Genomic DNA, 14,619 nt, shown 5'->3' on the forward strand with positions numbered 1-14,619 from the left:
GTATTGAACTATAACATAATTAGAAAATCATTTTACATTTTGTTCATTTTAAACTGCAATATTTATTTAAAGTTGCATCACAATAGAAACAGGTCCATTGACTTCAAAGTGGCATTTCACAGTAACAAGCAGCGGATTGTGAATTATGCGTTTTAGTTTTTTAAGTGACATTAAGAAATTACATTTTGGAACCCAACATGTATAATGAGTTTTATTTATTTGAATTAAAAACATATACTGGTATCGGCCTTGAGAACCACTCACCTTGGAAACGCACTAATATCCTCACCAACGATCTGTTTTGAGAGTATGATTTGGGCTGTTACTCTTTCAGGGGAGATCAATTGTGTCATCGAAAGGATGTTATGAGAGAGGAAGTGACTGTGGCCATGAAGTATACCTCTCCTGCTTTTCTTTGTTATACTACGCTAGTAAAGCCCATAGTCCCTCACAGCTGCAGCCGGCTACACATTGAGTCAGACATAAAGAAAGTCTTAATTTTTCAAATAATCACAAATATGTACAGGAATTTTGGCCAGGGATGATGAAAACATGATTTTTCTCAAGCCTCTTTAAAAGGATTACTGAAACATGCATGAATCAAATGCTGTATGCATTATCTTTCAGCAGTTGATCTTGTCTTGATGTGAGAGAGTGTATTTTTACAAATTTAGGATTGACTTGTGGAAAAAGAGGAGTATTGTGTTGTAGAGCATCTAGATAGTATCATACACCACAGAAAAAAGGGTTGCGTGCTCTAACATTTTGTTGGACCTCAAACACTCTCACTGGGGTTCAGATCTGGAGTAGATTAGCTTCTGCTTCTCCTTAGATGTTTTCTCTGCTTGATGCCAATGATTTGATCCTTCTCAAACACATATATTTTCCATGACCATGGGATTTGTCTATCCACATGGGTGTTTCAGAAATAAGAAGCCACTCATTGCATCAGTTTGATTTAAATACGGAAAGATCATCACCCATGCAGCAGTTCTGGCTCGGACCCTTCTTTGTGCCAACATGTGAAGAATACAAATTGTTCCTATTTCTATATAATTCATGCCAATTAAATAGCACCGTATGTAGGGATGTCAAGATTATTGGTTTCATCGATAATCATGATTATTCAGGACACAATATAATCCTGGAACCCAAACACATTCTTTAATCTAATTTACAGCGCGAGAATGAAATGTAAATAACTTTCTCATCTGGCTGTTTCTGTCACATTTAACTTTATTTTATCATTCAGAAAGTTAAATTGTGTACGGACTTGAAGAACAGTCACATGTTAGACCACAGTAATGAAAGAAAATTGTCTGTCGTTTGGTCACAGTCGCATTAATTGTTAAATCGTGATGTTTTTTTCTCACAATAACACAACACTAAATTCTGATACTCTGACATCCCTAATTGTATGTTGTTCTGTGTGTGCCAGTGCATACTGTGTGTGTTCTGTTTTTGTTTCCGTTTGTAATAATGTTGCTAAACTTTCCTCTTCAGTCGCGCATACCGTTGATTTCAGACTTTGTAACTCACTAAACAAAACAACCTCGTCTCTGTTCGCTCGCCATTGGCTCGGCCTTGAGAACCACTCACCTTGGAAACGCACTAATCTCCTCACCAACGATCTGTTTTGAGAGTATGATTTGGGCTGTTACTCTTTCAGGGGAGATCAATTGTGTAATCGAAAGGATGTTATGAGAGAGGAAGTGACTGCGGCCATGAAGTATACCTCTCCTGCTTTTCTTTGTTATACTACGCTATCTTTTCGCCCTATCAAGAGCCTTATGGGGCCCATTCATAATGCAGACACGAGGGGACTGTAACGACTCCATAAAGCCTGCATCCTCCATCTCTGGGTTTCGGGATGGTGTATTGATTGTGTGGCGCGGCAACGAGGGGCAAGGGGAAAGTCAGACGCGCAGGTTTTCTCTAATCTACTTCAGATCAGTGCTCCTGTCCTCCTGGCCCTGGACACAGCTGCCGTCAGGGTCTGATTTAGCCGTGGCGTTAATGAAGAAGAGAGGTAATTCTGTTGGAGTGGAGCAAGGGTACACACTACACACAGCTCGTGCTCAGGAGACATCCGAAGGGGACATCAAGTGGTTATAGCGGACACCGGAAAACAATACAATTAATTATGAGCTTAATAACAAGGTAGTTAGGGCAAACAGTGTGGAGCAGTGTGGAACTTCGGCTGCAGTGACATTAGCTGGCTCAGGATGAAAAATGCAATGAAATAAAATGTTTATAGGACTATATATATGTTTGTATGCTATGTACACAAGTAGTAGAAAAAGCTTCAGTTGTAGTCATCTGGACTCAGTTTGAAAAAGTAGACGTTTCGACTCTCATCCAAGAGTCATTGTCATTGACAATGACTCTTGGATGAGAGTCGAAACGTCTACTTTTTCAAACTGAGTCCAGATGACTACAACTGAAGCTTTTTCTACTATGGAACACGCCTGGACGAATGAGGGATTACACCGACATATGTACACCAGTGTCACCATCGTTCTGCTGCTGTAAAGAAACTGTGACCCAGAATCACGAACCTGCCCCCGTAGGTCAAAAGTGAGAGGTGCGGTCAACCCATTAGAGAGTGTGGGATATCCATCCATCACCGCTCTCTCTTATAAAAGACACTTAAACAACACTAGAGGACAAGCTGGCATTTGCATTTGGATTAACAGCTCTTTGTTCATGCCGCTGTGAGGAGAGGTACTCAGCGCTGCAACAAATATACTGTCCATTTCAGTGCCATAATTACTGATTTTACAAGCTTTTACAACTACTCTACTACTAATTTGAATATTCATAAAGACGCCACTATTCCATAACTTCTATTATTAGTACCGGTACTGTTCCTATGATGATGATGAATACTACAACAATCAAATTACTGTAGTAACTAACCACCCGGATTAATACATTAATATTACATGCAATTTAATTTAAGAGACTACAAATTAACTAATGTAACAAACAAAGGTTTAATTTTAATTTGATTAATTCTGATTTGCAACTGCTTTTTTGTTTTTTGTTAAAATGTATTAATACTAATGAGTGGACATAGAGGTGGGCAATATTGACAAAAAATTGTATCTATGTTTTTAATTATAATTTTTTTGAGGATCCCGATAACGATAGTCAAGAGAATATTATGCAAATCCAACAGAAATGTGTTAAAACATCAACATGTCAGTTAAAGTTGAATTATTAATTTGATTTTATAAAACGTATTTTGAACATACAAAATATTTTGTGACACCCATTTTCTTTTTCAAAAGGGAGCAGGAAGAATTTGAAACTTTAATTATCAGACAAATGCAAAATGTCTGAATTATCAACTTATACCATTGATTGAAAGTTTAAACCTGTATTCATTTTTACTTTTAATCAGCTCTTTTTGTTGCATTTTTTACTATCAAAGATATACTCAATATCTACATTTTGCATTTCTTCAAAACAACATTCACAGTATTATCAATATGTTGACGTGTTGCCTACCTCTAGATATAAATAATAGCTGTATTTCAGTAAAATACCTTTGGCTTTTGAAAATACTGCCATACCAAACTTTGTCCTAACAACAATTTTATATTTTTGCAAATTGCCATTTTACTGTCAATCAAAAGGACTCACAAGATATAATACAGTTAGTACATGGCTAAAGCCTGGTTAACTGAATAAAGAAACCTGAGTATGTTTTGTTTTTTGTAGTACTTAACAGAGTGAGAACATGCTGTTACTTTTTTGTACACTGTGACTAATATCTGACATATTCTGTGCATATATTGTTGTTCTTAGGACCTCACAGACTCTGGCCTCTGTCTGTTCGTGCCGTCCCCTCTTTACTCTTCCTACGAGCTGCTTCTCTTTGCTCTTCCTCCTCTTCCTCCTCCAGCATCGACCTGTCACGCTCTCACCTCTCACCCGCTCCAGATCGCCCACATGCTCTGACAGAAGCCAGGATGTAAGAGAGGATGGTTTTGTGTAGATTACAGAGGTACAGACTAGAGGCAACATGGAACTTTTAATCTTAATATCAGTCAGCGTCTCTAAAAGAACTCTGATGATTTATTACATACAACCAGGCGGCGCAAATCTGACTCAAAGTGCAGAGCATTACATTTTGAAAAGGTATAGGTTTAAAACAGATCAAACCGTCCAGTGACCAAACTTTGAACAATTTGTATTTATTCATAGAAAGATAGATGGATAGATAGATAGATGCACATGCACTAAAAAAGTGTTTTTTTTATCAATATGGTACAATATACAAACTATATATAACATTGAATAACTCTAGTTACCAACACTTTCTATTTGCACAGCAAATACTTTAGTATTATTTGTGATTGTTTTATGTTGCGCTGTTTCGCCGAAGCAATTTCCTACTTTTCGTTCACTGAAAATTGCAGTAAAACGAGATATATTCTGATTAAAGAAGCCTTCATGTATTTCTTATATGGAATTGTGTGACTAAGTAAAGCAACAGTCTCATTTTCATCTAAGAGATGCTTTTACAAAATATCTGTTCTACAGCTAAATTAAATTTCACTTTATTATGAAAAAAACATGATGTGCAGCCTCCTTAAATAAACAGTTTGCGCTAGATTGTGTTGTTGCTTATATTGAATCATTTAAGAACCATTCAGCATGACAGTCTGCAGATGTTGTAAATTCATGGTTTTGTGAGGACAAGGGAAGGACAAATGAACCCCAAAATGTATAACACAATCAGGAAGATCATTTGTATTGTGATGTATTTTTATTTTATCTATCTGTGCATTCATTTACTCTATCCGTGCTTGCATCCAGCCCTGTCCCTCAAGCCCCTGACTGCAGTGAATGAAGCCACTCGTGACCTGCTGTCCCCGGGTCACGTGAGCGCTCGGCATGCTGGGATACAAGGGCAGGACGAGCGTGTGGGTGACAGGCCGTAGCCCCCGGCAGCAGGATGTGTGCAGCCACCTCCGCACACAGACTGTCTGTTGTACAACAGAGAAGCTGCTGATGCTTCACCACACAAGGACACTCGTCTGTTCACCTCTCTACAAACAAATACAGCAGAAAGAGGTGGAAAACATTTTTTTTTTTTTTTTTATATCAAATTTTGGGTTCCACTCTTCTTGGTTGTAATTGTAATAGTAATAGCAATAAATATCAGATACAAAACATTATCTCGAAATGGTTTAAAAATAGTGCTGAATAATAATGGAACTACATTTGTATAATGTATTTTCTTTTACAAACAAGGATTTAAAGTGATATATTTGTAATTTTACAATTCAGATTTGTAGTAACAACTCAACTATTAGTCAGTTTCTGTTGTGTTCATATTCACACAAATTATATTTTTACTTTAACACCTTATGTTATGCATGTTTTCATTGTATCGTACTTTATGTTTCACCATTATTCATTGTTTTATGGTGTACCTTTTTTCAGACAACAAAAGGCTAGTTAAAAGTGTTCACAGACTTACCACAATTTAAAGTGCGGTTTAGCAGTGGACAGTGACGGACATTCTCTTATTGTCAGAAGAAGACTATTCCAATAATCTGATTAGGATGCTCAGGATACTTCAGGATACAACATCACCCACCAATAGTTCTTTGTCCCCAGACCAGAGCGTGATGTTAACTGAATTCGTGACTGTGCAAATCTCACAATGAAATAATTTAAACAGTTTTATCTGACTGCATATCTATTTAAATTAGCTTTTTGACTCACTAAAGGTTGCTGGGATAGGCATCAGGAATAAGCATAAGAAAGAACCCAAAACCCTAACCCAAAAAATGTGTCTGTGCTTTTACCAAGAGCTGGACTAGACTTGAATAAACTAGATTAGAACTTAAAGGTGCACAATGTTACTTGTAGAGGGTCCGCTACCTGCTTGTTTGTTACAGTATGGCCTCTCACATGTATAAGTCCATGGAGACAAGCAGGGGGCGCCACCAGGTCTTATTATAAGTTACAAGTCGGGTCTGTGGAGAGATGTGAATGCTCGTAATTGACAAGATAGAGGTGCTGTAGATAGAGAATTTTAATGCCGGCGGACCCTACAGCAGAAAATAATAACATCAAACTCCATTAACAAAAGCTGAGAAACAGAGAAGAATAAATCAAGACAGAAGAATTTGGAATAATGAGGCTGAGAAGACGATTACACAGATTAAACGCCACATACAATTATATAATTTGTACAGTAATTGCCCTTCCCATGAAAAATCCACTGAGGTAGACTCATTTGAGTATTTATAATCTATGATTTACTTCCACCTCAGCAAATAAAGTGATTCATTGTGCCTAAAATTCACAGCGGATTGGAGCAGCGGGCCAAAGCCGGCTGAATTACTCTCTCATTACCAGAGATGGTGAATTCAAAAGAAGAGTTGAGAAGAGTGTGCAGGAAATAATCAATCTGATGCCGAGGAGCGGAGGGAGGCAAGGACGAATAGATGAAGAGTAGGTGAGCGCGCAGTCACAGCCATAACGTCTCACTTGTACATTGTGCGACTAATAATCAAGAGTCATTCCAAGATTTTTCTCATTACCACGCAAACAATGCACAGCTGCCTGAATTGTATACGTGAAGTTTGTTAGTAATCTAGGTCAGCATATTTATAATCCACTGCAGTTGAATTCAATTGGCTTTCTTGGAGCAGATGCAAATGTATAACACCATCAATCTCATCAATGTAACTTTCTCATCAGAATCGTATTAATGCCACAGCAAGAGTCAATATAATGATTAAAAAAAACATCTTATACGGCATTTTCAGACTCTCCGGCATGGTACATCTCGGTACCTTCACAAACTTGATGATGGACGTTTGTAACCACAGTGTGACAGTAAGGAGTCTTTCTTTCTTGATTAGTGTTAGCACTACATCTACTGGGAGAAGAGGGAATTGCAATGGGGAAATAAACAAAAAGCAAGCTTTCCCCCAATAAGCTGACACAAGCATGCAGTTGTAATTAATGTGATTTATGGCAAAAAGAGTCTGATGATTATCTATGGATTTAAAAACAGCACAAGAGGCCTCAGGGTTGCTACTTATGACGTCAGAAATCTGTGCGGCTCAGAGGCAGAAACTTAAAATGGAATAATGAAACAAGAATAAAACAAAATATAACTCCAAGTATGTCTCTGATGAAGGAACAGGGTTGTTTATAATCTATAAAAGATCAGTATAGTGCTTATAAAAGGCTGGTATTGTACCAATGCATTTGATTCAAGGTCAGACATTTTTTGACTCTTAAAATACAGAAAAATGTCAGTTCAATACACAAACACAGTCCATTGAAACGCACTGCAGTTGTGTGTGCCTTTTCAGAGCACTGAAGGCGTCAAGTCTGTCTAATGGAGTGGTCAGAGTCACAGACCACAGCAGCAGAACAATGGAGTCACAAAACCTGCCCCCGCGCTCACTGCTCCACTCAAAATGACTCACACATGTACATGGAATGGCAGAAATATAAGAATACAACATGAAAATAGCATGGCCAATAATAATATGTCCAGGTGAGCTAAAGTCGCTTCAACATACTAAATGTGACATATAAAGACAATGCAAGGTGATTAATTTGATTTTAAAACATATTGTTCAGAATTTAGATAAAATTAATGAGTGGTAAAATACTGTGTGATAAAGTTGTCAAGAGGCTGTAATTTATTATTTTAGGAAAGTGTTTAATAAGAAAACAAGTCACAATGTATTATGTTGTAATAGGTTTTGTGCCCTCTGGCAAACTGTGCAGGAGTTTTTTGTATAAATAAACATGCAAAAAGTTTATCCTGCTAGCTTTCCTCTACAGCTGTGCCTGACACATTTCCCTTCAGGGACGATAACGCGTACCTCAACCTTAATAATGAGGATTTCAAACTTGCAGCAATGCAAGAAGTAACTTGGTCATCCGTTGGTATTGCTGTAATGAGCCTATTCATTGGTTTCATTCCCCAGGTGAAAGGTTGCATTTTGGACACTTTTTACCATTCAAAAATATAATACTGTATTTTGTTTTGGAATTGTCAATTTCTGTGGCATCACCTGAAACCCAAGGGTATGACATCTAAAAATAGATTTTACTACAGGATGAGAACAAGCAAGGGAAGTTCATTTATTCCAGTGCCAAAAAAAGCCCCAGCACCGTTAAGTAAAAGTAAACTATTTTAAAACAACACAACGCACGTTTCACCTTGGCCTCCACTTGGCAGTCAAAGCCATTTCCACCAGTTAAGTCTCAGGAGGAAAGGGCCAGCTGTAAATAATCAAATATCCTCCCAGAAACCGGGCTGTCCTGTATGAAGCCTACCTCATGGAGAATAGTTAGTAGGACCGTATCCAGTCTCCAAAAACTCCAATTGACAGGTGGATTCAGAAACACATGGTCCATTTGCATAAAATCATGGTGGCTTACGACCAAAAAAGAAATGAAAATGACACAAGACCAATAAACAGCTCGGATGTCTGCAGAATCAACGTGTGAAGCGCAACACTCTCATGTATCTGAAGTCAATTAAGTGATGTATTTTGCAGTGATTCTAGGATATTCGAAAAGAGGTGAGTAGCACATCATAGCGATAACGCGGTTGTGATTGGATTACAGCAGCAGGGGAACACGACTGGAACTAGAGAATGATCCGTAAACTGCTAAGCTTGACATTGGGAGCTGCTATCTGCCACTCTCCCGTTACACTGATGAAATAAAACATATTATCGATCCTTTGTGTCTGACTATGTATTTATTTTATGAAATGATACAATATCTCAATCCTCACCTCAACACAGACAAGGGGACTCAACCAAAAAAGAAAATATATATATATATATATATAAATAAATAAATACACTATCTGTCAGTGTCTGCCATGTATTCCAAAAACAGGTTGGATGTGAGAGGGTGTAGTGGACTGAAAAAAACAAATGAAAGGCTTGTTGGAAGGTGTGAACCTGAGTTTGGCAGCACATACACGCAACACACTGGATTATACTGGCGCTGAAGTCTATGATAGAAGTGACAAACAGCCAGGAATGAGGAAGTGGAGAGTGGAGCCAGGCCAGCACAAAAATGAGTGTTTGGATGCTAAAAGTGCATTTAACTAAGCAACCGTTTTTTTGTCTTGTATTTATGTTTTGCATTTTAACTTTGTAACATGTGGTGAATAGCAAATCATGTTTAATCTACCTGAGATGCCTCACAAATGAAATAGCATCTGTTGTGTTAATTGATATGCGATACAAACATTGGTTTCTTCGGGGAAAGAAAAAGCTGCGATCGATTAATCATCCAAGTGTTAACATCACATTTTATGCGATGCATCTGTTGTTGAGCACAAAGAAAAACTGAAACAAATGCTTAATTGGCTTCCTTATATCAAATTGCTGTCAAAGCATTGTTGTACTTTCCCTTAAGCTGATTTTATTTTATTTTTCTTGTTTTATCATATCGCATCGTGTTAACCCACAACAGGCTTCCTAATTAAATACCACAATATTCTGTGTAAAAATATGAATGACTAACAACGATTGTTTATTTTTTTGACCATAGATCTAACTAGATGGTGGGTCTAATGCAAACTGTTGCTGTGTCCTTAGGCAAGACACTTGTGATTGGTGGTGGTGTGTGGGTCAATTAGGGCTCCAACTAACAATTATTTAGCAAATCTTTGAATCCAGCCATTATCCTTTTGATTAAATGAATGCAGTTTGAGGACATCCAGATGGAGTACATTTACAGACAACATATCTTTTTCATTAAAAACAGTAATTGTACATGTTCTGATTCTTCTGATTCTGATTCATGTCTTTTTCAAGTAATTCTTAACTTCTTAACAAAACACTTTTCATCACCGCTATATTGGATATTATAATCCAATGAAAATGTTAACAAATGAATCCACCTGCTAATGTAATATGTTTTCTGTTGCCTCAAATCATATTCTGCAACTGAACCTTTTTAAAATCAAAAATGTTCCCTTTCCGTTCAATATCAATGAAAACTTTTAAAGCAAGCAATCACCAGCTTTGCAAATCACAAATACATGGAACAGAAAAAGATGCATCACATTTTCTATTACAGACTCACCGTCAAAATCAGAGTTGAGATAATTACATTAAATATATTACTCTACAAATTGTACTATTTTATATTACTTATTCCATACCACAAGGTGATAACTTATTCAGACAAAGTAATTGAGGAAGATGTAAATATCAGACCAAGTAAATTTGGAGAGCCAGCAAACATTATAAATGTCTCTTAAGAACTGGGGCACTAAAAAAGTCTGGGAATATTTCATTCCAGCTTGGGCCTTCTGGGAGGTCTCACACAGGCTGAGGCAGCAAATTGCATGTGACAAAGGCAATTTTGGGATAATTTTCTCACACACAAACTGCACGAAGTGATATCGTTAAACAAGTGGGAAATATATATATAAGCAAAACTATTTCCTGTGCCAAGTCAGCAAAGTAATTGATAATGCAATTTTACTTTATTTCCACATGTACTTTCCTGCCATGCAGCATAAATAGCAGAAAATCAGTTAATGTACAAGCATTAGTGGTAATGGGAACATGATAAGTAGATCTTAACAGAGTGTTTAACACAGCTCCAAGACACATTTAGTGAACACTATAAATATGAAATATCCATGTCTGTTGAAGTTCTGTGAGATGTTTCTATCAAACTATTTCCAATACAACCTGTTACCATTTTATTGTGTCTCAACTCTTAATGTACCAGCATTTTCCGGAGTACCAGAAAGGAACGCTCTCAGAAAGGGGAAGGACATGCAAAGTGCACACAGAAAAGCCCCACTTGACCCGAGATTTCGGTTCTTGCCTACTGAATACTGAACATGTTTTATTTGCAGCAGGATGTCTTTATTATTATATTATTATTTGTTGGCCTACCAAAAGTCATTCATCTAGGTCTATATCCTAAATAAAATCAAACACTAGACATGTGGCTACTTTGGGGGATGCCTACTTTTTATGTCGGGGGTCGAGAATGCCAATAGTTATTTAGGAAGTCTCAACTGAAAAAGGTTGGGAACCTCTGGTGTAAGCAACCTGCATATGACCTCCAAACTTTGCCATGATGACAGGAATTGTTGCTAGCCATCCCCCTTTTTTGATGTCCACGTGGCTTCTGACGTTTTATGATATTTTTGCTACAACCATGTTGTTTTGTGCTTTGAATGTGGATTAATCTTCAATTTTAAAAATGACTTCAGGGATTTGAAACAGGTTGAAGTGGACTCAAAAGAGCAATGAGAGCTAAGTTACTCCACAACAAATACAATTAAGTCAGATTAAATGTTGTTTTCGGCCGTGCTGCCCAGTGGTTGACGGGTTGGGGCGGCAGCACACATGCATGTCCTCCCTTCTCTCTCATTCTAATTTTATGGTAAAGCTGTCCTGTCTAATAAAGCCTAGGGCGAAAAAATCAGCCATGTTATTTAAAAGACCATCAGCCATCTCAGCTAATTCAAAACTCTCACAGGATGAATCTAATAAAGTTGTGCATAATGTTCTGCTTGTTCATTTAAAAATAATGCCTGCATGTCTGGGGATATTCCAGATCCAGACCCACACCTCTATCAGCCCACCCACAAGAACTAGCATGAGTCTGATTGGTTGAAACTGTGCGGCAATATTCAAGGTTCCCTAAACTAGTGGTTCTCAACCTTTTTCCGTCCCCATAACAACAAACTTTGGTGTTTGAGATCCCTAAAACAAATTAAAGCTACTCAAAGTTATAAAGTAGCATTATTTCAGGCCAGCACACAGGAATCTACATTTACCTTATCGGGGTCCCGACCCGCAGGTTGAGAACCACTGGCCTAAACTAAAAGTACTGAACAGGCCAACCCAAACTCAGTTCAGCCAAAGTTATTAGCCTAATTGTACCAGAATCAGAACATTTTTTTACGCAGTACTTGAAGCCAACATACCTTGGTAATCCTCAAAATCGCTAAAATCACATCCAACATCAAAACCCTGCATTTCGGTGGACTTTTGAATAGTCCTTACCTCTCTTAGGCAGCCCATGAAATTATTGCTGACTGGCGATCCCGGTAGGTCTGCTGTGCTAGGGCTCCCACCCACGTAGAAGAAATCATCGGAGCCCAACATGGTGTAGTCTTCTTGGGTGTAACCGGTGGTGGTGAGGATACCATCCACTGAGATTGTAACCTGTCAGGAGGCAAGACATAGCCAAAGCCAGACAATTACATTCTTGAATTCAATTTTGCACATTATAAAAACATTCCTCCATCTTGCCTTGGTCTGCATTCAAAGTGGTTATTTCAACTCTTTCTTTTATGGAATCATTTTATTTCATTGGAGCAATTGTTTTGGACCAGACAGCGTTTTATTTGGTTTTAGAATGGAATTTTTGCCATAGGATTCACAGGACAGGTAAAGAAAATATGACAGTATGCATATTTTCTTTATCTTTGATGGGGGTAAGAGAATGGATTTCTACATTCTGGAAGTTTCGATCAGGTTGGGGGTAGGGTTAGTACAATGTTCAAACCAAGGACAAATTGATCGTACTTGTCTTAGGTTTCGGGATTTATCTACTAACTGCAGACATTAACAGCACACACGCACAACACGCTATCACACATCCGCACACTCTCCCCTCTCTCACAGACAATACATCTAACATATCCACGCAGCATGCAAAACAAAGGGAAAAGGTTTCTCACACCGACATCAATGTGCAAACCAAGGCCGTCACTGTTTCGAAGGCAAATTAAAGACATTTAATTGAACATGGAAAGGTAAGTGGATCGATGGTGCCATACGAAGCGGTGAGCAGCCAGAACGTGCGCAGAGGACCATTCACAAGCGATATAGAGAGGCCCATTTTCATGTACAATCTCAGAAAAGCTTATTTCAATCTGATCAGGTTTAGTTTCAATATACAGTTCAGACCATTTTACATGTTGATTGTGATACTTAATCCGTTATCGGCTACCAAAATGACCAATATAATGGCTGGGTGCAGCACTCTTCAACAACTTCTTAATACTAAAATTGCTTTTATATCTATTGTTTTTTTTCATTAATGTACAGGAAATGTGCACGTAAAACAAGATAAAAAAATCTTCGCACTCAAAGGGTGTAGGTAGAAGTTCAAGCATAAAGCCCTCTCCTCAATACAGGAGGTACCTATTTGCTCACTAAAGTGTCTTGACATTTACAGTAGCTGATGTGTTAAATGTGGCTAATGTTATTTCTAATAAGGACAGTGTAGATTTATAATAGCTTTATTGTGTCGCTATTGGAAAGGTCTGTTACTATTGAACCAACAATGCAAGATTGGCAAGCTTATTCATCAAAGTGTAATGAATATGAGCTGCGAGGTGGGTAGCGATCAACACACAATAGTCACAAACATGCCACAAAAACACACAGGGAGGCAGTGAAGGTGGGGTGAAGATGAAGGTGAGTGGATTAGAGTGTTAGTGGTTACTGTGGTGACGAGGTCACATGGTGGATGGAAGCGTGGGCATGCCATGCGCCATAGTGAGTTGGAAACAACTGTCAGAGCTCCCGCAATGAACTTTTAAGGGTTGCCATTTGTTGAAGTTTTCTTGGTAGAGAAACATTTTTAATTGTGGCAAGCTTCTGTCAGTTTTGGAACGACAGTCCTCACAAAAAATGGGGACTTTTAGTGTGGAACAAAAATCAAAAATCAAAAGTTATTGCCCTGGAGTTTGTAAATTTAAATTGACTTGTTGGTAATCTGCAGTTATGTGGAAGAAAGAAAGTAGAAAAAAGTAAAGTGATAAAAAGGATGGGGGATCGTGGGTTAAAAGAGAAGTTTGTTGGCAGGTCAGGGGGGTAGGAAATTGAGAAGAAGCGAAGAAAGAATTGCCTGGTAATACAAACCCATCTCCTCATTTTTTGATAAGAGTGTCTAGGATGGAACTCAAAGAGAACGTATAAAATAAAAGAAGAGAGGGGGAGGGGACACACGGCAAACCCAAAAAAAAGACAATAAGAATGATATCTACCAGACAATGTAGTTTGTTTACCATAGCGTGTCCAATGCCTGATTGCTTTCCGGAAAAAGGGGAAGAAAGGAAATCAAAAGAATAGTGAACAAAAAAAGGTTGTTAATAATGATGGTCGAAAGAAAAACCAACGATGGAAAAGTAGGATGTTAGTTAGTACATTAGTTGGTTAGATATTGTTAGTATTTTAAAAAAATGAATGAGTTAGTGGCAAATAAACACTACCCGAGATGTTCGGAGGATTTTCTACAATGCCATTCTAGTCAAATTTACCCCAAGGTTCCTCGATACAAAGAACAATGGATGTAGAAGAATTTGTTTAGGATGGCGAATTCCCCCAACAAAACTTGTAGTGTTTGGTTCACCTCGATCTAACAATGTGTGCCTTTCAAATATAAAATGATTGACGTGAAAGAAGTGTAGAAAGGAAGAGAGAAAGCAGGCAAGCAGCCTCTGGCTCTGAGCCTCTAACCTGCTAAACTGTGTTATCCTGTTGGGATTTGGAACTCTTTACTAACCTGTGGGGCAGCAGCTTACAGCGAGAAGGGTCAGAAAAACACCACTTACTTGTTGTG

At 38.0% G+C, this 14,619-nt stretch overlaps 1 protein-coding gene across 12 annotated transcripts in view; it reads right to left on the reverse strand.

The window, feature by feature from the left end:
* Positions 1-14,619, reverse strand: part of nrxn3b (neurexin 3b) — a 449,304-nt gene that overhangs the window by 312,576 nt on the left and 122,109 nt on the right. For 6 of the 12 annotated variants that reach the window (XM_072444604.1, XM_072444571.1, XM_072444596.1 and 3 more), the window contains exons 6-7: positions 14,045-14,089; positions 12,051-12,212 (exon numbers count right to left, since the gene is read on the reverse strand). In XM_072444604.1, coding sequence (XP_072300705.1) covers positions 12,051-12,212; positions 14,045-14,089 — 207 coding nt within the window. The remainder of the gene's footprint in view (positions 1-12,050; positions 12,213-14,044; positions 14,090-14,619) is intronic. The other 6 variants (XM_072444649.1, XM_072444613.1, XM_072444640.1 and 3 more) reach the window with 2 other exon arrangements.

Source organism: Eucyclogobius newberryi, unplaced genomic scaffold, assembly GCF_026437365.1.
Source record: "Eucyclogobius newberryi isolate DKJ021-1_F unplaced genomic scaffold, fEucNew1.0.hap1 SCAF_1, whole genome shotgun sequence".
Lineage (NCBI taxonomy): Eukaryota > Metazoa > Chordata > Actinopteri > Gobiiformes > Gobiidae > Eucyclogobius > Eucyclogobius newberryi.